A 26202-nucleotide genomic window follows, 5' to 3' on the forward strand; every position below is an offset into this window, starting at 1 on the left:
CAACTACTGAAGCCCGTGAGCCTAGAGCCCGTGCTCTGCAACAAGAGAAGCCACAGTAATGAGAAGCCTGCACACTGCAATGAAGAGTAGCTCTTGGGCTTCCCTGGTGGCACAGTGGTTGAGAATCTGCCTGCCAATGCAGGGGACACAGGTTTGAGCCCTGGTCTGGGAAGATCCCACATGCTGCGGAGCAACTAGGCCCGTGAGCCACGACTACTGAGCCTGCGCGTCTGTAGCTTGTGCTCTGCAACAAGAGAGGCCGCAATAATGAGAGGCCTGTGCACCGCAATGAAGAGTGGCCCCCACTTGCCACAACTAGAGAAAGCCTTCGCACGGAAACGGAGACCCAACACAGCCAAAAATAAATAAATTAATAAATTAATTTTAAAAAAGAGTAGCTCCTACTCACAACTAGAGGAAGCTTGCATGCAGCAACGAAGACCCAATGCAGCCAAAAATAAAATGAATAAATTTATTTTTAAAAAGTATATAAAATAATTTAAGTTCATAAAATTATCTTAAGGGACTTCCCTGGTGGTGCAGTGGTTAAGACTCTGCACTCCCAATGCAGGGGGCCTGGGTTCAATCCCTGGTCAGGGAACTAGATCCCACATGCATGCCGAAACTAAGGAGCCCGCCTGCTGCAACTAAGACCTGGTGCAACCAAATAAATAAATTTTTTTTTTTTTTTTGTGGCACGCGGGCCTCACCGTTGTGGCCTCTCCCGTTGCGGAGCACAGGCTCTGGACGCCCAGGCTCAGCGGCCACGGCTCACGGGCCCAGCCACTCCGCGGCACGCGGGATCCTCCCCGACCAGGGCACGAACCCGCGTCCCCCGCATCAGCAGGCGGACTCTCAACCACTGCGCCACCAGGGAAGCCCAATAAATATTTTTTAAAAAAAGTATCCTAGGGCTTCCCTGGTGGCGCAGTGGTTGCGAGTCCGCCTGCCGATGCAGGGGACATGGGTTCGTGCCCCGGTCCGGGAAGATCCCACATGCTGTGGAGCAGCTAGGCCTGTGAGCCATGGCCGCTGAGCCTGTGCTTCCGGAGCCTGTACTCCGCAACGGGAGAGGCCACGACAGTGAGAGGCCCACGTACCACCAAAAAAAAAAAAAAAAAAAAAAAAGTATCCTAAGCGTTCTTGGCTCACAGCTACTAGAATCAAGGGACCTTGACTGAATCACAGCTCTAGTGATCCTCTGGGCACAGAGCCAAACTTCCCCATCTTCCTGCCATTTGTCCAGCTCAGGCTCACAGCCTCAGGACAGCACAGGAATCTGCTCTGCTTCAAGGCCAGCAAACTGGACTCAGACCCTCCTAATGGCAGCTGCCCAAGGGAAGCTCCCCAACCCGAGTTCCTAAACCCCCTACCAGGCCAAGTTGTTCCTGTCTTGGAGGGTCACACGAACCAGAAAACAAAGTGTGTGACCCAGTCCCAGGACCCTTGAGGAAACGAGTGCCAGCCCTAGCTCCAGGTTCACCCCCCAGGCTGCCCAGGCTGCCCCCCTTCGCCCTGCCCTGGGCCAGGCCCGCTCCTGACACCAGAGCCCACATCCGCCACAGGAGATGACAGAGCTCCCCTGCCAGGGGCTAAATCTGGGATCTGGCTGCTGTGCGTCCTGGCCCTGCCACTTGACCTCCGACGCTTGGTGAGGTGGCCCCTTCCATTCCTAACCTGCAGGGACAGGCCTCCATGGTCAGTGGGCTGGAGGGGGGTAGTTGGGGGGAAGCATGCCAGCTTCCTGGCGAGGGGCAGGTGGGCTTCTGGGATCTATCCCAGCAGAGAAGGTCCTTGGGCCTGTGACAGAGTAGGTGATTAGAGGGGACAGCAGGGGGCCCAAGCTCTGGCTTCCAGGCCTAGGACAGGCAAACAGAGGGACAGATGGCAGCGGCCCCCTGCCTCTGTGGCCTTGTCTGCAGTGTGGACCTGCCTTTTCTGGGCCCAGCCAGGCAGGGCCAGGCCACTGAGACAGGAAGCCCATGGGTGAGGGGGGCTGCCGCCGACTCTGTCCCTAAGACACTGCCCTTGGAGAAGTTTCCCTCCTTTCTTGTGGACAGATGCAGGCCCTGAGGGCCACCAGGTCTCAGCCTGGGGTCTCTAGCTCACTTCTGGTCTGGTCTCTGGGACCGCCCAGCTGCACCCAGCAGGGAGACCCCAGCTCTGATCTCCCTTCCCTCTGTCTCCAGTCCCACCGGAAGTTCTCTGCCCCTCGGCATGGACAACTGGGCTTCCTGCCACACAAGAGGAGCCGCCGGCACCAGGGCAAGGTGAAGACGTGGCCTCGGGACGACCCCAGCCAGCCGGTGCACCTCACGGCCTTCCTGGGCTACAAGGCTGGCATGACACACACTCTGCGGGAGGTGCACCGGCCAGGGCTCAGTGAGTGGCCGCTAGGGGCCCCTGGGGGGTGGGCCAAGCACCCCTGACCGCCAGAAGATCTGGAGGTCCTTCCAGATGCTAGGAGCCACAACTGGGCTCCTGGAGGGTAAACAGCCCCAGAACGGGCCAGGCCCCGCCCACGGGCACCTCAGTCAGAACGTTGACTGCTGGCCGTGCCTCAAGAACCGATCTGTCATTGCCCCAGTTTACAGATGAGGAAATAGAGCAGTTATGAAACTTGTAGGAGCTAAGATTCAAGGGTAGGTGCCCCTACACACTTCCAGTTTTGAGATCATCATAGTGTGGTTATAAGAAATAATACAGAGGGATCCCATGCACCCTTTACCCAGTTTCCCCAATGGAAACATCTCTTAAAACCATGGTAATATGTCATAGCTGGATAATGACATGGATACACCCTACCCATCTTATGCTGGATTCTCCTGAATAAGATGTGTGTTTATTTAGTTCTATGGTTCTGTCACGTGTAAATGACAGGTTCTGTCATGTGTAAATGCGTGTACCCACCACCTTGGAACGTTCCATTCCCACAACAGTCCGTCCTGTTGCCCTATTATAGCCACAGCCGCCACCCCCCAACCTTCTGGCAACCACTCATCTGTTCTCCATCTCTCCTGAAGTATATATATTTTGGCTGCGCCACGCGGCTTGCAGGATCTTAGTTACCCGACCAGGGATCGAACCCGGGCCCTCGGCAGTGAAAGTGCCGAGTCCTAACCTCTGGACTGCCAGGGAATTCCCCTAATATATATTTTAAGCATATACTTCTTTGACTTGAATCAGCCTCATTAATAACATCTATAAAATCATGGGTTTAGGACAAGTCTTAGGTTTTGTTCTAGAACTCATCCACATACATTCATAGTGCCCATTTGTACTCCCCTAGAGGATGCCCAACCCTACCCTTTGGGGGATGCTGCTCTGGCTGTGGCTCTCCTGGCCCACTCCTGGGTGGTCTGGTGGGGAAACCGAGGCAGGAGCAGGTCAGGCCTTACCTGAGCTGAGTCAGAGCTAGTGTGGACACCTGTGGGGTCTTGCCCAGCAGTGGCTCCACATGCAGGGCAGAGCAGGGAGAGAAAGGCCGGGAGGGGGGAGGCTCAGGGCTTGAGGTCAGGGACCCGCTCACAGGGGCCTCTGTCCACAACAGCCCTGGGGCTCTGGCTCTGGGTCCTCACGCGGGCAGGTGGGGCTGTGTGGTTGGCACTTCCACCCCTTTCCCCTCGGACTCGGAGGCCCCCCTCCACACCTCTGTCTCTGGGTTTCTTTCAGAAATTTCCAAGCGGGAGGAGGTGGAGGCAGTGACGATTGTGGAGACGCCGCCTCTGGTGGTGGTGGGCGTGGTGGGCTATGTGGCCACCCCACGAGGCCTGCGGAGCTTCAAGACCATCTTTGCGGAACATCTCAGCGATGAGTGCCGCCGCCGCTTCTACAAGGACTGGTGAGGGCCCCGTGGGGATGCTGGGTGGTTGGGCAGCAGGAGGAGTGTCAGCAGCGTGTGGAAGGCAGGAAAGTGTGTGTGTGTGTGTGTGTGTGTGTGTGTGTGTATGCGTGTGAGTGTGTGATGCCTTCCCTCCAATAAAAGACAAGGACTAGAGGGCTGGAGAGGAAATTAGTTAGAGGAAAAAGGAAAGCAAACATTCTCATCCTCAGGGTGAACTAAGGAAGTAATTTGATGGAATGTCAGAGTTGGTTCTGAGCTTCCTAGCAGCCAGGGTAAAAAGGGAAATAGCCAACTGACAAGCTCTTTTCATCAGAAAGGAAGGCATCCTTAGGCCTCAAATCTTCCCTGGCATTAAGTCCAGAAAGGGAAGGTGCCCCTGCCTGCGGAACCTCACAGACACGCCCTTCCATATGGAGGCAGAGGCATGTGTAGCCTCTATGGGAGGCAAGGATCTTGGGCCCCAGTGTCAGAGCAGGCTGTGTGACCACAGGCAAGCTGACTGACCTTTTAGAACCTCACCTCACCCCCTCACCACACACACACACTCCCCACAGACACCATCAAATGGGAACAGGAGAGGTCCCCACATCTTGGGGCAGCCCTGAGGATGAGCTGAGCAGAGTGTGTCAAGTGCTCAGCACAGGGAAAGAGCTCAGCGAACGCCAGCTGGCCTTGTTTTTGCTGCTGCAATTGTGATCAACTTGCCCCTCATCTGACCTCTGTGAACCTCGGTTTCTTCATCTGTAGGATGGGGATAATGATGTCCACCTTCCAGCATCCTGGCAAGGGTTAGGAATGATGGGGTGTGGGGCCTGGCCAGTCCTGACTCTTCACTTTAGAACTGGGTTCAGCAGCCATGGCAAAGTGGGCATGTGGCCGTGGCTGGCTGACATGCCCCTTCCCGGGCTCCTGCACATCTGCTCACTCTCAGCCCCAGGAGGCAGGGAGGGTACCCACTTTACGGAGGAGGAAACTGAGGCCTAGAGAGGGAAAGACAGTCTGTGCTTAAGGAGGGCGTCCGTAACCAGCCCAGGGACCCCAGGGGCCCAGCAATGCCTCCTCTGGGAAGGGGAGGAAGGAGGAGGGGGACATAGAAGCCCATGTTTGGTAGGCTGCAGCGGAGGCTGCCGTGCTGGCCGTGCTGAGCACCCTCTGTGCACGGCTCAGGCACAAGAGCAAGAAAAAAGCCTTCACCAAGGCCTGCAGGAGGTGGCGCGACGCCGATGGCAAGAAGCAGCTGCAGAGGGACTTTGCTGCCATGAAAAAGTACTGCAAGGTCATCCGGGTCATCGTCCACACCCAGGTCAGCCCTTACCCTCTGGTCCACACTGGTCAGCCAGTCCACCCGCTGGGCCCACCCTCCCTCAGCCTGGCTTCCAGGAGCCCTGGCAAATGTCAGCCTAAAAATACTGCAAGCCCCGGGCATAGGCCCAAAGTGTCGGCTGACCAGCCAGCCGCCGGCAGCCCCGGGGATGGGGTGTTGGGCATCAGTGCACTCTGAGGGCTGCGGGGTACTGGCCACACCCAGCAGTCAACCAAGGCCCTGAAATGCCCCAAAGGTCCAGGATCGCCTGCCCAGTGTTGGGTGTGGGGGGCTGGCTGCCTCTGTTTGGGGGTCTGGCACATGTGGGTGTGAATCAACATTCGTAAGTGGGGTCTGGCTTCGTGTGGGCTAACAGGTTACCTATACCCTCTGGCTTTTTCTGGAATGTTCAGGGAAGCCTTCCCATGCCCGGAGCAGTGACCCTCCCCACCTGCCTGAGTTACTCTCACACTTGCAGTTTCTGGTTATGTGTGTCATTGGTTAACATCCATCTCCCTCCATAGACTTGAGCTCCACAGGGGCAGGGGTCACAGCTTCCTGCTCACTGCTGTACCACACCCCCCAGGAGACTTATATGCAACAGGTCCTCCATCAGTACTGGTTGAGCCCTATGCTGTGACCTAACTGCGTCCTTGCTTCCACCTCACACAGCAGCAGCCAAAGATGTTTAAAAATGTGCATCAGGGCTTCCCTGGTGGCGCAGTGGTTGGGAGTCCGCCTGCCGATGCAGGGGATACAGGTTCGTGCCCCGGTCTGGGAGGATCCCGCATGCCGTGGAGCGGCTGGGCCCGTGAGCCATGGCTGCTGAGCCTGCGCGTCCAGAGCCTGTGCTCCGCTACGGGAGAGGCCACGGTGGTGAGAGGCCCGCGTACTGCAAAAAAAAAAAAAAAAAAAAAAAAAAATTGTGCATCAGATCATGTCACACCCTGCACTTGGAATAAAGCCTGAGCTACTCCCTCTGAGACCTGCCTGGCCTGGCCCCTGCTCACCTATCACCATCCTGAACCCTCCTCCCTGTTCACCACAGTCCAGACACACTGGTCTCGTTTCTGTCCCACCAACCACCGCCCCCCCCCATCTTCCCTGCCACAAGGCCTTTGCATATGCGGTTCCCTCTGCCCCCAAAGCTCTCAGATCTTCACCTAGCGGTTCCTTCTTGCCATTGATGTCACCTCCTCAGAGAGGCCCTCCTTCACCACCCTCATGTTCAATAACTGTCCCCTCCACCCTCAGTATTTCATCACAACACTTAGGCCTATCCAAGAGTTTACTTGGTTTCTGCTGCCCAACTAGATGGTGGCTCCATGCGGGCCAGGACACTGTCTGCCTCATTCCATGCTGCATCCCCAGTGCCTCGCACAGAACGTGGCCTATAGATGCACCAGAGCATGGGATCATCTGTTGAATGAATGTGTGCGTGAAAGTCTGCCAGGAGTCACCAGCTGGCCATGTCGTGTCTGCAAATGGGGGCGTGTGTGACTTTCTGGGAACCGACTGGCCGTGCCATGTCTTACAGATGAAGCTGCTGCCCTTCCGGCAGAAGAAGGCCCACATCATGGAGATCCAGCTGAATGGCGGCACAGTGGCTGAGAAGGTGGCCTGGGCCCAGGCCCGGCTGGAGAAGCAGGTGCCAGTGCACAGCGTATTCAGCCAGAGTGAGGTCATTGATGTCATTGCCGTCACCAAGGGCAGGGGCGTCAAAGGTAGGGCCAGGTGGGGATGGTGGCTCCAGGAAGGCTGCCTGGAGGAGGTGGGGGCCAAACTGGCCTCTAAGCCACCCGCCTCTACCACCTGCAGGGGTCACGAGCCGCTGGCATACCAAGAAGCTGCCAAGGAAGACCCATAAGGGGCTGCGCAAGGTGGCCTGCATTGGTGCCTGGCACCCTGCCCGCGTGGGCTGCTCCATCGCCCGGGCTGGGCAGAAGGGCTACCATCACCGCACAGAGCTCAACAAGAAGGTGTGTCCACAGGCCTGGTTTGAGGGGGGATGCCCATGACCACACCCCAGTGAGTGGGGTGCATGACCCAGATGCTGCCTGGCCCCCTAAGGCTCTGAAATGCCCCCACCAGTGCCTGGGTCTAAGCCCACATCCTGATGGGTGTGGGCATTTTGCCAGCCCCAGAGGATACCTGCTGTCCCCAATGTGCCCTGTGCTCCTGGCAGATCTATCGCATTGGCCGGGGGCTGCACATGGAGGACGGGAAGGTGGTTAAGAACAACGCATCCACCAGCTACGATGTGACAGATAAATCCATCACACCACTGGTGAGGGTGGGCTGCCAGTTTGGCTGAGGGGCCTGGTGTGCATGTGTGGGGCAGGCCTGTGGGGTGCTGCCCTCCCCCAAGAGCTCAGGCACCAGGGTGGACCGCCTGGGTGGACCAAACCCCTGCTATTCCTGCACCCTCAGAGCCACCACTGCAGACAGCTCATCCTCCAGCTGCTGTCACAGGGTGCGGAGTGCAGCAGCTCTGACTGTGGCCTTGGAGTCAGGCTGCCTAGGCTCAAACCCCAGCTGCAGTGTGTAGCAGCTGCAGGACCTGGAGCAAGTGACTTCACCCCTCTGAGCCTGTTTCCCCCCTCTGTAAAATGCAAAATTTTAAATAAGATAATCACGGGAAGGACTTAGGGTGTGGCTCAGATGCTGCCCTGATTAGGGATCGATAATGTCACCCTAGGCCAGGGGAGTTCTCCTAGGGCCCCCAGCTGCCTCCTAACCCAGCAGCCCCTTTCCTGGACTCACCTTCCCACAGGGTGGCTTCCCCCACTATGGGGAAGTCAACAATGACTTTGTCATGCTGAAAGGTTGCATTGCCGGCACCAAGAAGAGGGTCATCACACTGAGGAAGGTCAGTGCCGGGTGGTGAGCTGGGGAGTGGGAGCCCCATGGGCCTTGGGGGAGTTGGGGGGCTGGCCTACCCTGTCCTCCAGCCTGCTTCAGGAGGGGTGGGGATGGGGAAAGCAAAGAGGGAGAGGTTCTAACAATCTGGGTGAGCGAGACCTTCCTGTGTGGACTGGGGGTAATGGGAGGGGCTGAGTGGGGACCTCTCACGGTGACAGCTCCCCTCGCCCACCGCCGCAGTCCCTCCTGGTGCACCATAACCGCAGGGCCCTGGAGAACATCGAGCTCAAGTTCATTGACACCACCTCCAAGTTTGGCCATGGCCGCTTCCAGACCGCCCAAGAGAAGAGGGTCTTCATGGTGAGCCCACCAGCCTTGCTCTCTGTGTCTCCGACACCAGAGCGGGGGAAGCTGAGCAGATGGGGGTGGCACGCATGTCCCTGCACTCGTCCACAGGAGGGGGCTTTTAGGGGTCCAGTCCTGGGCACTGATTCTTGCCAGAAAGGAAGCAGGGAGAACCAGTGGGAGAGGGCGCAGGGCCGACTCCGCGTAACCCAGGCGGCTGGTTAGACCCCTGTGACTAACGCTCCTCCTGTCCCTCGCCCACCAGGGTCCCCAGAAGAAGCATCTTGAGAAGGAAAAGCCGGAAATCTCGGGAGACTTGTAGGCAGGATAGGATGGAGGGAGCCTGAAAGAAGCGCGGCGCAACCCCCTCCTGTCCCCTTGTCTAATAAAAAGCCAGAGACAACTCTTCCCGCGGTGTCTCAGAGTTGCGGGGCACAGAAAGGCTGGTCAACGGCCGGCAGCCCGGGGCTTAGCGCCGGGAAACGACGAGAGCGTACGCGGATAAGCGTGCACCGCGGCTGCCACCCCTAAGCCCAGCGCAGCTCAGCGGCTCGCCGTGCCGCTAGGGGCAGGGCGGCAGGGGCGGGGCCGCGGGGACCGCTCAGGAGTGGTCCTTAGTGGTGGGCAGGGCCTGCTGGAAGACGGAGGGGGCAGGTCCTCGGGAGGGGGCGGGACCTCCTGGAGGCGGAAGCCGGAACCCTAGTCTCGGGGTGGGATTGGTCCGTGGAAAGGGCGGGTCAACGGGAGGCGGGCCCTGCGAGGGTGTCTCGCACCTCTGGACGTGATTGGTCCCCTTGGGGGGCGGGGCCTCGGGCGCCGGGGCAGGTCCGGGATCCTAGTGGGATTAGTTCTCGGGAGGCGGGGCGGGAGGCGGGCACAAGCACCAGGTCGTAGGTCTGTGGCCTCGGATCTGTCGGAGGCGGCGATTGTTCAGCTGTCCCGCCGGCGCCATGTCGTTCTGCAGCTTCTTCGGGGGCGAGGTTTTCCAGAACCACTTTGAGCCGGGTACGACCTGTGACCTCCTGAGGACAGCAGGGGCGGGGACGCATATTAGAGGAGGTGTCGCAGCCCTCCGGGTGGAGATGGAACCCCGGAGTCCCGGGAACGGGGGCCGAGTGTGACCACGCGGGGAGGAACGCATGTGGGTAAAGAGGATACAGAGGAGGGAGGAGTTGGGGGTTCCGGAGAGTAGGGGTACTTGAGGGGAGAGGGACATTGGAGAGAGGGTGTCGCTGTCCTCGAGGACAGACCTTGAGTGTGAGCGTGGCCTTTTCCTAGGAAATCTGCGGGGTCAAGGTATGGGGGTGGTGACGCCGTTGCGGGTATCCGGGTCAGGATCGGAACTTTAGGGGGAGGCGGTAGAAGGTCTTGTTCAGGGACAGCTCCTGTGACTGCCTGCCTCTCCTTGGGGCATCCCTCTGATATTACCCCAGCCCTTTCTTCTCCCCGGTTCCCCAGACTTGCGGGGTAAGCTGGAAAGCACGTCTTGTTGGGATCCAAATGTGACCGCCTGTGTGCCTCCCCCACCCGCCCAGGGCCCCAGGTTTGGGTAACCAGGAGTGCTGCCAGGCTGCCAATGGGTAGTGAAGTTTGACTGGACAGGCTGGGTCAGGTAGGAGGGGTGGAATGTAGCGGGTGAGTGGTTGGTTTGGGGGCATGGCCGGCGTCAGCCCTGGCTCCAGGCTTTGAGAGGCCCAGATGAATCCCCTTCTGGGCTATGCTGCCTGGTCATGGACTAATTCGGTAAAATATGCCCACAGGCAAGACTAGGGCAGCGACCTACCCCTGGGTGGGATTTGTTGGGTGTCAGCCCTTGAGGGGGCTGGGATGTGACACCCTGCTTCTCTGTGAGCCAGCTGTGACCCTCTGGGCAAAGTCCTCCCTTCAGACTCTCTGGCTGTGGGACTCCGGGTTGTGCTCGGGCTACTCTGCCAAGCTGGAAACTCCACTCCCACAGCAACTCCTGTTTCCTCTTTTCTTCCTCAAGTTACTGGTAAAGGCTGAGTAGGTCACAGACTCCAGGGCAGGCTGTCTCCAGGCCAGGCAGGGGGCGAAGGGTGACTCAGTACCCCTCGAGGGACCCCCCCCCCCAAGCAGTTTCCTATTCTGCGAGTCAGTTTTGCAACCTTTCTTTTTCCCCCCTCAGGGTGATCTTTTGGAGGTAGGTTAAAACTCATCCTTCTCCCTGGCGCTCTGTCTTCCTGGGCCCTCTGTCTGACTGGAGGTCTTTTGCTGGGATCAGTCTTTTCCTGCTTGGAGAGCAGGCTGGTGTCTGGGCATCCACCTTACGGCTTCTTTGGGTAGAGGGAGGTCCGCGTGGGAAGGGAGGGGGGCTAGTGGTGGTGCTGGCCATGCCACAGCCCCCACCGTGTGGGGCCTGCTTGTGTGTGAGGGGCAGAGCTGTGTCCTCATCAGAGTGCCTGGGTTCCTTCCTGGCTGCACACCCTATAGCTGAGCGTTTTGCATCCCTGAGCCTCAGCTTCCTCATCTGTAAAATGGGAACATCTGCATTACAGGGCTGTTAAGAGTGAAAGAAGTAAGTGTGAACAGTGGCTCTCCTTGTCTCTGGCACAGGCTCAGAACCGCTAAATGTGAGCTCCATGCTGTGTCTCCCCCACAGAGCCGATACCCAGGCTTATGGGTGGTGGGTGGGTGAGTGGGGAGGGTGTGCAGCCCACTCTGTAACCGGAGTGCTGCTGTCCTCTCCTGGGTTCAAGGATTTGGTTGCTCACCCCCGAGACGCTGGAGCCAGCATCTCTGTTCTTGCCTCCCCTTCCGCCCCAGGCATCTACGTGTGTGCCCAATGTGGCTATGAGCTGTTTTCCAGCTGCTCAAAGTATGCACACTCATCCCCATGGCCGGCCTTCACCGATACCATCCATGCTGACAGTGTGGCCAAGCATCCAGAGCACAATCAGCCTGGAGCCTTAAAGGTGGGTGGTAGCAAATGGGGGGCAGTGAGGAGGTGTCAGCCAGGGGGGTCCTGAGAGCCCCCCACCCCTTCCTGCTGTTCCCCCTACAGCTGTAGGGACCTAGGGTCTGTCTATTCCAGGCCTCTGGCTTCAGCCAGGGGAGCTGACACCCCAAACTATTGGGAGAGCCTGGGGTCCTGGTGCGAACAGGGAAACAAGATGGTTTTCCGGGGCAGGTTCTGGGCCAAGGCCAACCTCCCATGCCAGCAGTAACCTTGGGAAATAGGCATGGGGAGGACCCCATGTGCTGGTGGCAGGAGGGGCCATGGCTGCAGCTGTTTTCATGGCTGTCTTGTGGTCTTCCCAGGTGTCCTGTGGCAGGTGTGGCAATGGGCTGGGCCATGAGTTCCTGAATGATGGCCCCAAGCGTGGACAGTCCCGCTTCTGAATATTCAGCAGCTCACTGAAGTTCATCCCTAAAGGTGAGCTTGCCTGCCAGCAGCTGGGCACAGGCCTGTGTACAGACCTTTAGAGGCCCAGGGCACACTGTTCTCATGCACTTACAGTGACAAAGCATGGGGGCACCAAAGCGTGCTGCCCAGGGCCACTGGAAGGTGGCTGCGGGACAGGGACAAAGGGCAGATGTCCTGCCTCCTGCATCTGGTTGATCGCGTGCAGGGCGGTGCGGAGGCTGAGTTCTGGGGCTGTGCAGCTGCAGGCTTGCTCGTCAGCCTCTCTGAGCCTCCTCATCTTCTGTGTAGTGGGCGTGATGGCAGAGCCTCCTTCACAGGCCCGTTAAGACTGACTGCATGAAAGTGCACTGGGGTCTGGAGTGTAGTAGGGTCTCAGTATATATGTGCTCCTGTTGGCAATATTCTTATCACTGGTAGATTGTTTGGGAGCCGTTTTTCATTTGTGTGTGTTTTATCTGAGCTCAGCCTCCTCTCTGGCCCATTGCTTTCTGTCTGTATCCCCAGCCGCCCTCTGGACTCCTCCGCATTCTTTGTAGCTCAAATCCCTCTCCTCATTTGCTGCCTGCAAGACTGTGGCCAGTCCCTAGTCTCAGTTTTATCCTCTGTAAAATGGGGTTGCTAATAGCACCTTCTCGCTGCTCTCACTGTGGGGTTAAGTGAGGCTGTCTGTGAGGGCCGGTGCGTGATAAAGGTTTGATAATACTTTTGTCCTTTTGTAGCTATTTGTCCTCCGGTATGTGTGGAGGAATGACAGACCCTGGGTTTTCTTGCAGATCTCAGGGAAAGAACTGGCCACAGAGACACCCCCAGGGTGCGGGTCTTGGTCCTCCCAGCTCTCTTGGTCTGCAGGCTGCAGCGGGAGTGGGTTGGGCCAGGGAACAGTGTCTGAAACCTAAGTTAGCAGTGACTTGTTTTTCTCTCCCCTCCCTCATTTCTTTCAGGCAAAGAAACTTCTGCCTCCCAGGGACAGTAAGTGGGCAGCCCACACCCATCCCAGATGGACACTGCTTTGTGGCCACACTCTGGACATCCCATCTTAGAAGTGGAACCCCAGACATTTGGACAGGGGAGCGGGGGGAGAGGGGTAGCTGAAACATTAGAAAGGTTCCTAAGGCCTTGCCTCTGAACAGGCTAAGAGAAGGGAAGACGCTGGGAAAAGGAGAAGGCTACACTTGGCTGCCAGCGGGGGCCTGGAGGCCCCACTGTTGGCTCTCACAGGAGTCTCAGGGAGGGGGCTCTAGGCCTGGCTCATCTTACAGTGATGGTGCAGCCCCTACCTTCTCTCCTCAGCCCGCTGCCCCCTCCCTGCCTGTCTGGACTCACCCCCATGAGGCCCAGTTCTGAGATGGGCTCTGGCCCTCGCCAAAGCTCTTGCCCGTCTCCAGCAGGCTGTGCTAGGAGAGAGAATGCAAACAGGGGCGGCCCCAGTTGGCTGCTCCAGCCCCGGTCACTCTATGATTCTCTCTGACTAAACCCTTCCAGGCAGCCAGAGTGGTGATGATCTGTGACCCGCTGGGGGAGCAGGCAGAGGGGACAGATCTCTGGCCTCTTGGTTACAAAAGGAGAAATCCCGAACCCTGTTGCACCATCTGTGTGGATGCTGCTTGCCCCACTCAGGCTTAGGAAAGCAGCTATTGCTCCATCACCTTAACTGTGCAAGGCTGGGGACCCCGGAGCTCACAGCCTACAGTTCACCGCTTCCGGGGACACAGTGACTGTGCCTCACTGAACATGCTCTGAGGGTCCTGCCATAAGGGAGGGTGGGCAAAGCCCCTTCCATCTTGAATCCTCTTTGGAGTAATCAGGAGGAGATCAATAAACAAACAGAACCCAGGCTTGCTGTCTTTATTAACAACATCAGGGATGCCAGCACCCAGGGTCAGGCTTTGCACAGCTGTTTCACTTGTTCCACAAATAGTTACTGAGCTCAGTGTCAGGCTCTAGCTTCAGTGCTGGGGATGCAGCCGTGAGAAAGGCAGATGGGGCCTGCCCTTAAGGTCTTTTTAAAAAAAAATTTTAAATTAAATTTAATTTTTTTATATAGCAGGTTCTTATTAGTCATCCATTTTATACACATCAGTGTATACATGTCAATCCCAATCGCCCAGTTCATCACGCCACCACCCACACCCCCCTGCTGTTTCCCCCCTTGGTGTCCATACGTTTGTTCTCTATATATCTGTGTCTCTGTTTCTGCTCTGCAAACTGGTTCATCTGTACCTTTTCTAGGTTCCACATATATGCGTTAATATACGATATTTGTTTTTCTCTTTCTGACTTACTTCACTCTGTATGACAGTCTCTAGATCCATCCATGTCTCAACAAATGACCCAATTTCATTCCTTTTTATGGCTGAGTAATATTCCATTGTATATATGTACCACATCTTCTTTATCCATTCGTCTGTTGATGGGCATTTAGGTTGCTTCCATGACCTGGCTATTGTAAATAGTGCTGCAATGAACATTGGGGTGCATGTCTTTTTAAATTACGGTTTTCTCAGGGTATATGCCCAGTAGTGGGATTGCTAGATCATATGGTAATTCTATTTTTAGTTTTTTAAGGAACCTCCATACTGTTCTCCATAGTGGCTGTATCAATTTACATTCCCACCAACAGTGCAAGAGGGTTTCCTTTCTCCACAACCTCTCCAGCATTTGTTGTTTGTAGATTTTCTGATGGTGCCCATTCTAACTTCTGTGAGGTGATACCTCATTGTAGTTTTGATTTGCATTTCTCTAATAATTAGTGATATTGAGCAGCTTTTCATGTGCTTCTTGGCCATTTGTATGTCTTATTTGGAGAAATGTCTATTTAGATCTTCTGCCCATTTTTGGATTAGGTTTGTTTTTTTAATATTGAGCTTCATGAGCTGTTTATATATTTTGGAGATTAATCCTTTGTCCGTTGATTCGTTTGCAAACATTTTCTCCCATTCTGAGGGTTGTCTTTTTGTCTTGTTTATAGTTTCCTTTGCTGTGCAAAAGCTTTGACGTTTCATTAGGTCCCATTTAAAAATTTTTGTTTTTATTTCCATTACTCTAGGAGGTGGATCAAATAAGATCTTGCTGTGATTTATGTCAAATAGTGTTCTTTCTATGTTTTCCTCTAAGAATTTTATAGTGTCTGGTCTTACATTTAGGTCTCTAATCCATTTTGAGTTTATTTTTGTGTATGGTGTTAGGGAGTGTTCTAATTTCATTCTTTTGCATGTAGCTATCTGGTTTTCCCAGGACCACTTATTGAAGAGACTGTCTTTTCTCCATTGTATATCCTTGCCTCCTTTGTCATAGATTAGTTGACCATAGGTACGTGTGTTTATCTCTGGGCTTTCTATCCTGTTCCATTGATCTATATTTCTGTTTTTGTGCCAGTACCATATTGTCTTGATTACTGTAGCCTTTGTAGTATAGTCTGAAGTCAGGGAGTCTGATTCCTCCAGGTCCATTTTTTTCCCTCAAGACCGCTTTAGCTATTCAGGGTCTTTTGTGTCTCCATACAAATTTTAAGATTTTTTGTTCTAGTTCTGTAAAAAATGCCATTGGTAATTTGATAGGGATTGCATTGAACCTGTAGATTGCTTTGGGTAGTATAGTCATTTTAACAATATTGATTCTTCCAATCCAAGAACATGGATTGGAAGAATCCATGTTTGTATCATCTTTAATTTGTTTAATTTGTTTAATTTGTTTCATCAGTGTCTTATAGTTTTCTGCATACAGATCTTTTGTCTCCCTAGGTAGGTTTATTCCTAGGTATTTTATTCTTTTAGTTGCAATGGTAAATGGGAGTGTTTCCTTAATTTCTCTTTCTGATTTTTCATCATTAGTGTATAAGAATGCAAGAGATTTCTGTGCATTAATTTTGTATCCTGCAATTTTACCAAATTCATTGATTAGCTCTAGTAGTTTTCTGGTGGCATCTTTAGGATTCTCTATGTATACTATCGGGTCATCTGCAAACAGTGACAGTTTTACTTCTTTTTTTCCAATTTGTATTCATTTTATTTTTTTTCTTGTCTGATTGCCATGGCTAGGACTTCCAAAACTATGTTGAATAATAGTGGTGAGAGTGGACATCCTTGTCTTGTTCCTGATCTTAGAGGAAATGCTTTCAGTTTTTCACCATTGAGAATGATGTTTGCTGTGGGTTTGTTGTATATGGCCTTTATTATGTTGAGGTAGGTTCCCTCTATGCCCACTTTCTGGAGAGTTTTTATCATAAATTGGTGTTGAATTTTGCCAAAAGCTTTTTCTGCATCTATTGAGATGATCATATGGTTTTTATTCTTCAATTTGTTAATATGGTGTATCACATTGATTGATTTGCATATATTGAAGAATCCTTGCATCCCTGGGATGCATCCCACTTGATCATGGTGTATGATCCTTTTAATGTGTTGTTGGATTCTGTTTGCTAGTATTTTGTTTAGGATTTTTGCATCTCTATTCATCAGTGATATTGGTCTGTAATTTTCTTTTTTTGTAGTATCTTTGTCTGGTTTTGGTATCAGGGTGATGGTGGCCTCATAGAATGAGTTTGGGAATGTTCCTTCCTCTGAAATTTTTTGGAAGAGGTTGAGAAGGATGGGTGTTAGCTCTTCTCTAAATGTTTGATAGAATTCACCTGTGAAGCCATCTGGTCCTGGACTTTTGTTTGTTGGAAGATTTTTAATCACAGTTTCAATTTCATTACTTGTGATTGGTCTGTTCATATTTTCTATTTCTTCCTGGTTCAGTCTTGGAAGGTTATACTTTTCTAAAAATTTGTCCATTTCTTCCAGCTTGTCCATTTTATTGGCATAGAGCTGCTTGTAGTAGTCTCTTAGAATGCTTTGTATTTCTGCAGTATCTGTTGTAACTTCTCCTTTTTCATTTCTAATTTTATTGATTTGAGTCCTCTCCCTCTTTTTCTTGATGAGTCTGGCTAATGGTTTATCAATTTTGTTTATCTTCTCAAAGAACCGGCTTTTATTTTTATTGATCTTTTCTATTGTTTTCTTTGTTTCTATTTCATTTATTTGTGCTCTGATCTTTATGATTTCTTTCCTTCTGCTAACTTTGGGTTTTGTTTGTTCTTCTTTCTCTGATTCCTTTAGGTGTAAGGTTAGATTGTTTATTTGAGATTTTTCTTGTTTCTTGAGATAGGCTTGTATAGCTATAAACTTCTCTCTTAGAACTGCTTTTGCTGCATCCCATAGGTTTTTTTTTTTTTTTTTTTTTTTTCGGTACACGGGCCTCTCACTGTTGTGGCCTCTCCTGTTGCAGAGCACAGGCTCCGGACACGCAGGCTCAGTGGCCATGGCTTACAGGCCCAGCCGCTCAACGGCATGATCTTCCCGGACCAGGGCATGAACCCATGTCCCCTGCATTGGCAGGCGGGCTCTCAACCACTGCGCCACCAGGGAAGCCTTTTTTTTAAAAAAAATTATTTATTTATTTATGGCTGTGTTGGGTCTTCGTTGCTGTGCATGGGCTTTCTCTAGTTGCGGCGAGCAGAGGCTACTCTTCATCGCGGATCCCATAGGTTTTGGATCATCGTGTTTTCATTGTCATTTGTCTCTAGGTATTTTCTGATTTCCTCTTTGATTTCTTCAGTGATCTCTTGGTTATTTAGTAATGTATTGTTTAGCCTCCATGTGTTTGTGTTTTTTATGTTTTTTTCCCTGTAATTCATTTCTAATCTCATAGTGTTGTGGTCAGAAAAGATGCTTGATATGATTTCAATTTTCTTAAATTTACTGAGGCTTGATTTGTGACCTAAGATGTGATCTATCGTGGAGAATGTTCCGTGTGCACTTGAGAAGAAAGTGTAATCTGCTGTTTTTGGATGGAATGTCCTATAAATAGCAATTAAATCTATCTGGGCTATTGTGTCATTTAAAGCTTCTGTTTCCTTATTTATTTTCATTTTGGATGATCTGTCCATTGGTGTAAGTGAGGTGTTAAAGTCCCCCACTATTACTGTGTTACTGTCGATTTCCTCTTTTATAGCTGTTAGCAGTTGCCTTATGTTATGTATTGAGGTGCTCCTGTGTTGGGTGCATATATATTTATAATTGTTATATCTTCTTATTGAATTGATCCCTTGATCATTATGTAGTGTCCTTCCTTGTATCTTGTAACATTCTTTATTTTAAAGTCTATTTTATCTGATATGAGTATAGCTACTCCAGCTTTCTTTTGATTTCCATTTGCATGGAATATGTTTTTCCATCCCCTCACTTTCAATCTGTATGTGTTCCTAGGTCTGAAGTGGGTCTCTTGCAGACAGCATATAGGTGGGTCTTGTTTTCGTATCCATTCAGCAAGCCTGTGTCTTGTGGTTGGAGCATTTAATCCATTCATCTTTAAGGTAATTATCGATATGTATGTTCCTATGACCACTTTCTTAATTGTTTTTTGTTTTTTTTTTTTCCATTTTTTTTTGCGGTACACGGGCCTCTCACCATTGTGGCCTCTCCCGTTGCGGAGCACAGGCTCCGGACACGCAGGCTTAGTGGCCGTGGCTCACAGGCCCAGCCACTCCGCGGCATGTGGGATCTTCCCGGACCGGGGCACGAACCCACATCCCCTGCATCGGCAGGCGGACTCGCAACCACTGCGCCACCAGGGAAGCCCTTGAGTTTGTTTTTGTAGGTCCTTTTCTTCTCTTGTGTTTCCCCTTAGAGAAGTTCCTTTAGCATTTGTTGTAGAGCTGGTTTGGTGGTGCTCAATTCTCTTAGCTTTTGCTTGTCTATAAAGCTTTTGATTTCTCCATCGAATCTGAATGAGATCCTTGCCGGGTAGAGTAATCTTGGTTGTAGGTTCTTCCCTTTCATCACTTTAAGTATATCACGCCACTTCCTTCTGGCTTGTAGAGTTTCTGCTGAGAAATCAGCTGTTAACCTTATGGGAGTTCCCTTGTATGTTATTTGTCATTTTTCCTTTGCTGCTTTCAATAATTTTTCTTTGTCTTTAATTTTTGCCAATTTGATTACTATGTGTCTTGGCGTGTTTCTCCTTGGGTTTATGCTGTATGGGACTCTCTGCACTTCCTGGATTTGGGTGGCTATTTCCTTTCCCATATTAGGGAAGTTTTCGACTATAATCTCTTCAAATATTTTCTCTGGTCCTTTCTCTCTCTCTTTTCCTTCTGGGACCCCTATAATGCACATGTTGTTGCGTTTAATGTTATCCCAGAGGTCTCTTAGGCTGTCTTCATTTCTTTTCATTCTTTTTTCTTTATTCTGTTCTGCAGCAGTGAATTCCACCATTCTGTCTTCCAGGTCACTTATCTGTTCTTCTGCCTCAGTTTTTCTGCTATTGATTCTTTCTAGTGTAGTTTTCATTTCAGTTATTGTATTGTTCATCTCTGTTTGTTTGTTCTTTAATTCTTCTAGGTCTTTGTTAAACATTTCTTGCATCTTCTTGATCTTTGCCTCCATTCTTTTTCCAAGGTCCTGGATCATCTTCACTATCATTATTCTGAATTCTTTTTCTGGAAGGTTGCCTATCTCTACTTCATTTAGTTGTTGTTCTGGGGTTTTATCTTGTTCCTTCATCTGGTACATAGCCCTCTGCCTTTTCATCTTGTCTGTCTTTCTGTGAATGTGGTTTTTGTTCCACAGCTGTAGGGTTGTAGTTCTTGCTTCTGCTGTCTGCCCTTTGGTGGATGAGGCTATCTAAGAGGCTTGTGCAGGTTTCCTGATGGGAGGGACTGGTGGTGGGTAGAGCTGACTGTTGCTCTGGTGGGCAGAGCTTAGTAAAACTTTAATCTGCTTGACTGTTGATGGGTGGGGCTAGGTTCCCTCCCTGTTGGTTGTTTGGCCTGAGGCAACCCAACACTGGAGACTACCTGGGCTCTTTGGTGGGGCTAATGGTGGACTCTGGGAGGGCTCATGCCAAGGAGTACTTCCCAGAACTTCTGCTCCCAGTGTCCTTGTCCCCACAGTGAGCCACAGCCACCCCCCACCTCTGCAGGAGACCCCCCAACACTAGCAGCTAAGTCTGGTTCAGTCTCCCCTGGGGTCACTGCTCCTTCCCCTGGGTCCTGATGCACACACTACTTTGTGTGTGCCCTCCAAGAGTGGAGTCTCTGTTTCCCCCAGTCCTGTCAAAGTCCTGCATTCAAATCCCACTAGCCTTCAAAGTCTGATTCTCTAGGAATTCCTCCTCCTGTTGCTGGACCCCCAGGTTGGGAAGCCTGACGTGGGGCTCAGGACCTTCACTCCAGTGGGTGGACTTCTGTGGTATAAGTGTTCTCCAGTCTGTCAGTCACCCACCAAGCAGTTATGGGATTTGATTTTACTGTGATTGTGCCCCTCCTACCATCTCATTGTGGCTTCTCCTTTGTCTTTGGATGTGGGGTATCTTTTTTGGTGAGTTCCAGTGTCTTCCTGTTGATGATTGTCCATCAGCTAGTTGTGATTCTGGTGTTCTCACAAGAGGGAGTGAAAGCATGTCCTTCTACTCTGCCATCTTGGTTCAGGGCCTGCCTTCAAGGTCTTAAGGCATAGTTGAGACAGTAAGTTCATGCCAGATGAAGAGAAGGGCTGTGTATAACTATAGCAGAGAGAGATGCTAGAATATGGGGGCAGGGGAGCAATTAGGGGGCTGGTGCTTTGGGCCCAGTGGTCAGGGAGGGGGACGCTAAGGAGGGGTCATACCAGCTCAGCAGCGAAGGTGACAGAAGCAAGAAGAGCTTCCCACAGTATATGCAAAGGCCCTGAGAAGGCCACGGACTTGGCCTGCCCCAGACCCTGCAGGAGGATGTGCACAATGGGCCCCTTGAGGAGGTGTGGTATACTCCAAGAGAACGACATGATTTTCCCAATTTATCTTTTTTTAAAAAATTATTTAATTAATTTATTTTTGGCTGCATTGAGTCTTCATTGCTGCACATGGGCTTTCTCTAGTTGCGGCGAGTGGGGGCTACTCTTTGTTGCGGTGTGCGGGCTTCTCATTGTGGTGGCTTCCTCCCAATTTATCTTGACAGAAATCCAGAGAACGTGTTGGAATGGATACTAAGGGTGGGATAAGGTTGTAAGGAACATAACGTTGGGTCAGGTCAAATTTATTGATAGGGGCTCACTAAGCAGAGATTCTGGGTTTAATGATATAGCGTGGGGGATCAGAAAGGGCTCTAACGGTTTGGTTGGTTGGTTGGTTGGCTGAAACATGGACCAAAAAGTGGCCAACACTGAATGAGCTGTAATGCCAGACCTGCCTTGGTTCAGTGGAGGGAGGAATCCAAAGTCTTAAGGAGATAGGAAAGTTAGAGTGGGTCTGTCATTTAGGACCTGCTCTCCCACCTTGGAGGATCCAGACAGCACACCTCTCACCACGATTGTGAGGAAAGTTTGTGTGCGGAGCCCCAGCATCATAGAAGCGCTCTGTGATCACTCTTCTCTGTAGGCCAGGAATTACAGGAGACCTGCTGCCACTGAACCAGAAGACTGAAATTCATGGGGGTCACTGGATCCCGGGGTGACAGGACCACGTGGCAGCTTTCAGTGACCAAAGGCAAGGGAGTGGTGCTCACTGTGATGGCCAGCAGAGGCAAAGCGGCGGTCAGAATAGTCTGATTCCCACAGAATTACAGCGTCGGCCACTGGGGCAGGGTGCTCCTGGAAGTGAAATAGATCGGAAGCCTGCTGAATTCTCACTTGATCTTAATGAGCAGAAGAGTTCTAGGTCAAGTGAGCAAGAGTCTAACTTGAGTCATAAAGACAGTCATGACCCCTCATTCAATTCCCAGGCTTGAGCCAGTTTACATGCCCAGAACACCTTGAATGAACCAGAGGCAGGACCCCTCGAGGAAGGACCCTGCTATATCACCAAAAATTTAGATGGTTAATCTTTCTCCCAACGTTCTCCAAAGTGACCTATACCAGGGTCACTGTGCATTGGGGAAAGGGAAGTAATCAGACATTTCGGGGACTACTGGACACTGGCTCTGGACTGATACCAATTCCAGGACACACAAACTGTGTCAAGTAGGGGCTTATGGAGGCCCGGTGGTTAATGGAGTTTTAGCCCAGGTCCATCTCACAGTGGGTCTAGTGGGTCCCCAAACCCATCTTGTGGTCATTCCTCCAGTTCTGAGTGCATGATTGGAACAGACCTACTCAGCAGCTGGGAGCATCCCACATGGGGCAGAGTGGAACCTGCAGGTGTGAAGGCAGAGGTGGTCAGATGAGGTTGGTGTGGCTGGAGAGGGAGGAGGGAGAGGCTAGTGCTGCCCCTTCCCTGACCCCCGGCCACAGTCAGGGGTCTCTGCTCTGGCACAGGGTCACTGTGCAGGGGCTGCTGGCTCACCTGCTGGGCCTTGGTGGGCCTCTGGCTTACTTCTCAACCTTGGGTGGTGCACATAACCTTCCCCTGTCTGGGGAACCCAGCCTGTCTCCCTGTAGGGTGAGGGCAAGGGAAAGCTATGGGGGGTGGGGCAGGAAGGTGGCGTAGATGCATGGATTCTGAGTGCATGTTGCTCTGTGAGTTAGACCTGAGCTGCTGAGCAGGGGAAGGTATGTGGCGGGTGGGAGGGGTCAGCACTGACAAAGCACCAAGGAGGCCAATTTGGAGGAGCCCCATTCAGGAGGGGCTTCCTGCAGCTCATCCCCTCCCCACAGTGTGGCAGCCTCCTTGTCTAGAAAGCTTCTCCATCTCTGCCCTGCTGGGGGCCAGCACTGATTGCAGCTGCTAGAAAATCTCCCTGGGGTTGCAGAGAACCCTGTGTTTCCAGCTCATATCTCTGACCAACCTCCCCTCTGTGTCCCAAGCTGGTCACCGGCTGAAGTGGAGCCTAGTCACTTGGGGTCATTACCGGCCCTGGGGCACTGTCCCAGCCCAGCCTGTGGCCTGCCCACGCCAAGTCTAGCAGCCAGCTTTGGCCCAGGGCACCCCACTGTAGGTGAGCAGTTATTGAGTGCTTAGTGTGTCTTCATGGGCATCACCGTGCTGAAGCTCTACCCTAACCCTGGTGGGGCAGGTACTCATTCTCCAGGGGAAGAACAGGAGACTCAGAGAGGGGGCAGGACTTGCCTGAGACCTGTCCCTTTCCTCTCTTCTTCACCTCCAATGACAAACGGTGGCTCTGGGAAGGTCGCGACCACCTGTTGAGTGTAGTCTGATGTCAGCAAGCATGTTGAAGGTGGCTAGGGGTGGAGAGGGAACCAGCTGAATGGTCAGCAGAAATCTCTGGGCCCCAGGGCCAGGATGGACCTTGGACTTTGCTCACCTCTCCCAGCACTCCTGGCTCTGCATACTGGCCCAGGGGGCTCCCTGAGCTTGAACTTGGCCCAAGAGCAGGCTGGCCTCCTCCTGCAAACTGGGCCAATGTGTCCAGGCCATGCCCCTGGGGATGCCTCTCTGGGCTCAGACCTGTAGCAGGGTTGGATGGAAGATCTGCTGGTGCCCAGGTGGGCTGGGGCTGGGGATGGTGAGACTGGTAGGGGAGCTGTGAGCAGCAGTGCCTGGCTGCCTGCACCCCAGGGGCCCCACACTCAGTTGTACATGGTGGTTAACTGGGGGGGTGGGAGCTGGCAAGCAGTGTCCTTGGAGAAGGGGAGTGAGGAGGGACGGTGAGCCCCAGGACCCCGAGGTCCCCTCACATCGCGAGCCTGGAAATGGATGGCCCTGGGCAGTGTCTCTGCCAAGGGCTGGGTGGAATCATGTCACCCACCCCTCCTCCAGCTGCTGGGTTACATCATAACCTCTGGCCTGCAGCCTCAGTTGCTTCTTGAGAAACAAAAGTCTCTTTGAGAGCCCGTCCCCCTCTGCTCCCCACCTGTGCCCTCTTCCTTGCCAGGTGGAGCCCCTAGGACACAGCCTTTGGAGCCAAGTGTTGCATTTGGGAGCAGACAGCTCCTGGTGTTCTGCGGACATGAGCCAACAGCAGCCAGCAGGCCCAGGCACAGCACGGCAGGGCAGGGCACCTTGGGCAGGGGACCAGTGGGAGAAAGAAGAAATCTGTCTGGGACTCTGCTGATCCCCAGCCTGGAGGCAGGGACCGGCTCAGAGGGGAGCTCAATAAACGCGGAACAGACAAGTGAATTGACAATGACTGGAACTTTCGCTCATCCAAGGCTTTCCTTTCTTCTGAGTGACAATTGCCAGGGAAAGCCGTGACCCTGGGGGGGAGTGCTGCTCAGGGAAGGTCTTGTGGGTAGGTCCCAGGACCCCCTGACCTCATGAGGGCACGTGGGCAGGGCCGGCAAGTGGAAGTGGCAGTCTGGAGAAGTCAGCGGTCACCGCCAAGTCATCCACCGTGCCTCCACCCCCATACAATGCCCTGATAGGGGGCCTAGCGCTATGACCCCGTTCTGAGTCAACCGGTCCTCAAGGCCGCCTCCTCTGGGAGTGGGCCTAGGGACCGTGTTCAGGACGGACCAGCAGGGGCCGCTCAGGCCCCAGAAGCGCTGGGGCCTGAACGGTGCTGCAGTTCCTCGTGGCGCCGCCGGGGGCGCTGTGGCGACAGCTCTGACGGTCTGGGCGGGTCCCTGCGCCCAGCACCCCCCACGCCGCGCCCCTTCCCAAGACCCCCGCTCAGGCCGGGCCCTCGCGCCCTAACCACACCTCGCGTCCCAGTGGCCTCGCACTCCAGCCCGGCTCCGCGTCCTCTACTCCTCGCCGTCCCGCGCCCCGGCCCCAACCCGACCCGGTGCCCCTCGCGACGCCCGCGGTCCGCACTGTCCCAGCCCAGCCCCGCGCCCCGGCAGCGCTTCCCCGCGGCACCCAGTGGTCGGCGCCGGCATCACCTGGCCCCCAGGTCGCGCCCACACAACATGTCAGTGCCCGGCACACAGGCCGAGGCCTCTTGGCCTCCGAAGGTGCGGCGGCCGGTGATGGTAGGGCCGCATCTGGTGGGCTTCAAGACGGTGACTAGTGTGTGGCGAGCAGTCGAGGCCCAGGGTGCCCCCTCCGGAGTCAGCAGGAGCGGGACAGAGCTGGGGGCTGGGGGAAGGTGGAGACAGGACGCTCCCAGCCCCAGCCAAGCCTCAACCCCTTCTCCAGGGCAGCTGGGTGGGACCCGCCTGCTCTGATGCCGCCAACCTCCTCTGGCTGTGGCCCTTACATGCCTTCATTGTACCTGCTGCCACCCTGGCCCACCCCGGGGGCACCAAGTCCTGGAGTTCCACTTCCCATGCATCTTTGCCCACATCTCTCCCCCGCAATAGTGACAGCTCTCAGCTGTCCCAACCGGTGTGGTCTTTGCAAAATAATCATCAGACCAGGTAACTTCCCTCAGGGGTTCCCACTGGCTCTGCTTGCTGAGGCTCCGCAGAACCCCCCCACTGTCTTGATTTCCTACTCCACAAATGATAGCAGTGTTTTGTTTTGTTTTTTAAAATCATAACTGTGTTGTTTTTATTACCCACAGCCCCTGCACCCAAACCCCTGCACCTGGGCCTCTAGGCCAGCCAGAGTCCATTCTAGAATGGGGTAATCTCGTTCCCTACCCCAAACACGGAGACCTGAAGAGGTGCTGCCGAGGTAGCATCAGGTGAATGTGCATCAAACGGCACTGCCTTCTGCTCGCTCCCTCTGCAGGGACTTCACAGTCTCAGGATGAGCGAACCACACATCTGCATGAGTGAATCTGTGCCCTAGTGGATGCAGGAACCCCAGGACCACCTGTCACTCTACCCTGGCCCAGGGCACTAGGGCTCTGCTTAAGGAGCTAAGGGGCAAGAAGCCCAGGGAAGACAGTTGGTGGGCCTCCCAAGCAGACAGGAGGGGAGGCTGCTGGGGAGGGGACTGAGAGTTACCTGTCTATAAGCTCCTTCCACCCTAGCCCCTCAGCACCTGTCTCTAGGCATGATTTGTTCCTTGTAAAACCGTGGAGATTATCCATGGTTCAGCCCCTGGTTTCATGTCTTACCATGTTTCATCTCCAACTAGGACGTTTACAAGCTCCTATTGGCTGCAAAGGGCTTGGCGGCTGCACTGCTGGAGGCTGGAGCAGAGACGAGACGAGCCCTGTGGGCTCTGCCCCACCTCAACCCGAGATGCAGTCTGCCTGTGGCCCTGGGCTCCCCCTCCCATCTCCGACTGCAGTGGCTTTTTGGTCCCTTAGTCTCAAGAGTGTGAGGGGTTTTTTGTTTTTTTGGGGGTTTTTTTGTGTGTGTTACGCGGGCCTCTCACTGTTGTGGCCTCTCCTGTTGCGGAGCACAGGCTCTGGACGCGCAGGCTCAGTGGCCATGGCTCACGGGCCCAGCCGCTCCGCAGTATGTGGGATCTTCCCGAACCGGGGCACGAACCCATGTTCCCTGCATCGGCAGGAGGATTCTCAACCACTGCGCCACCAGGGAAGCTCCAAGAGTGTGAGGGATTTTGTACCTCATCTCTGAGACCGGAGCCCCTGGGGTGTGTCTGGAAGTTGGGGGAGGACAGGGAAGCTAGAGTCAGAGGAAGGACAGCGCTGACCGGTATAGGGAACAAGGATGGAGTCATTGTTCTCTGAGGAGGGGGTGGGAGTCAATT

The 26202-nt window shown here is 53.4% G+C and overlaps 2 protein-coding genes across 5 annotated transcripts; both read left to right on the top strand.

Annotated features, from left to right (window-relative positions):
- Positions 1 to 1532: 1532 nt before the first annotated feature.
- RPL3L (ribosomal protein L3 like) lies at positions 1533 to 8762 on the top strand. Of its 3 annotated transcripts, none has more exons than XM_059039074.2 (10): positions 1533 to 1651; positions 2190 to 2382; positions 3673 to 3841; positions 5012 to 5147; positions 6685 to 6871; positions 6966 to 7126; positions 7333 to 7434; positions 7921 to 8016; positions 8250 to 8369; positions 8620 to 8762. In XM_059039074.2, exons 2-10 carry the CDS (start codon positions 2343 to 2345, stop codon positions 8674 to 8676), a joined length of 1068 nt encoding a protein of 355 aa, XP_058895057.1. In that variant the 5' UTR covers positions 1533 to 1651; positions 2190 to 2342; the 3' UTR covers positions 8677 to 8762. The 3 variants fall into 3 exon arrangements, with proteins under 3 accessions (XP_058895057.1, XP_058895056.1, XP_058895055.1); XM_059039072.2 differs by having other exon boundaries at positions 1624 to 1698; XM_059039073.2 differs by lacking the exon at positions 7333 to 7434 and having other exon boundaries at positions 1574 to 1698.
- Positions 8763 to 9144: 382 nt separating this feature from the next.
- On the top strand, positions 9145 to 13573 carry MSRB1 (methionine sulfoxide reductase B1). Of its 2 annotated transcripts, XM_059039118.2 has the most exons (4): positions 9145 to 9359; positions 11139 to 11287; positions 11634 to 11748; positions 12681 to 13573. In XM_059039118.2, exons 1-4 carry the CDS (start codon positions 9305 to 9307, stop codon positions 12710 to 12712), a joined length of 351 nt encoding a protein of 116 aa, XP_058895101.1. In that variant the 5' UTR covers positions 9145 to 9304; the 3' UTR covers positions 12713 to 13573. The 2 variants fall into 2 exon arrangements, with proteins under 2 accessions (XP_058895101.1, XP_058895102.1); XM_059039119.2 differs by lacking the exon at positions 11634 to 11748 and having other exon boundaries at positions 9218 to 9359.
- Positions 13574 to 26202: the final 12629 nt, after the last annotated feature.

This window comes from Kogia breviceps, chromosome 14 (assembly GCF_026419965.1).
Source record: "Kogia breviceps isolate mKogBre1 chromosome 14, mKogBre1 haplotype 1, whole genome shotgun sequence".
In the NCBI taxonomy this organism is placed as follows: Eukaryota; Metazoa; Chordata; class Mammalia; order Artiodactyla; family Physeteridae; genus Kogia; species Kogia breviceps.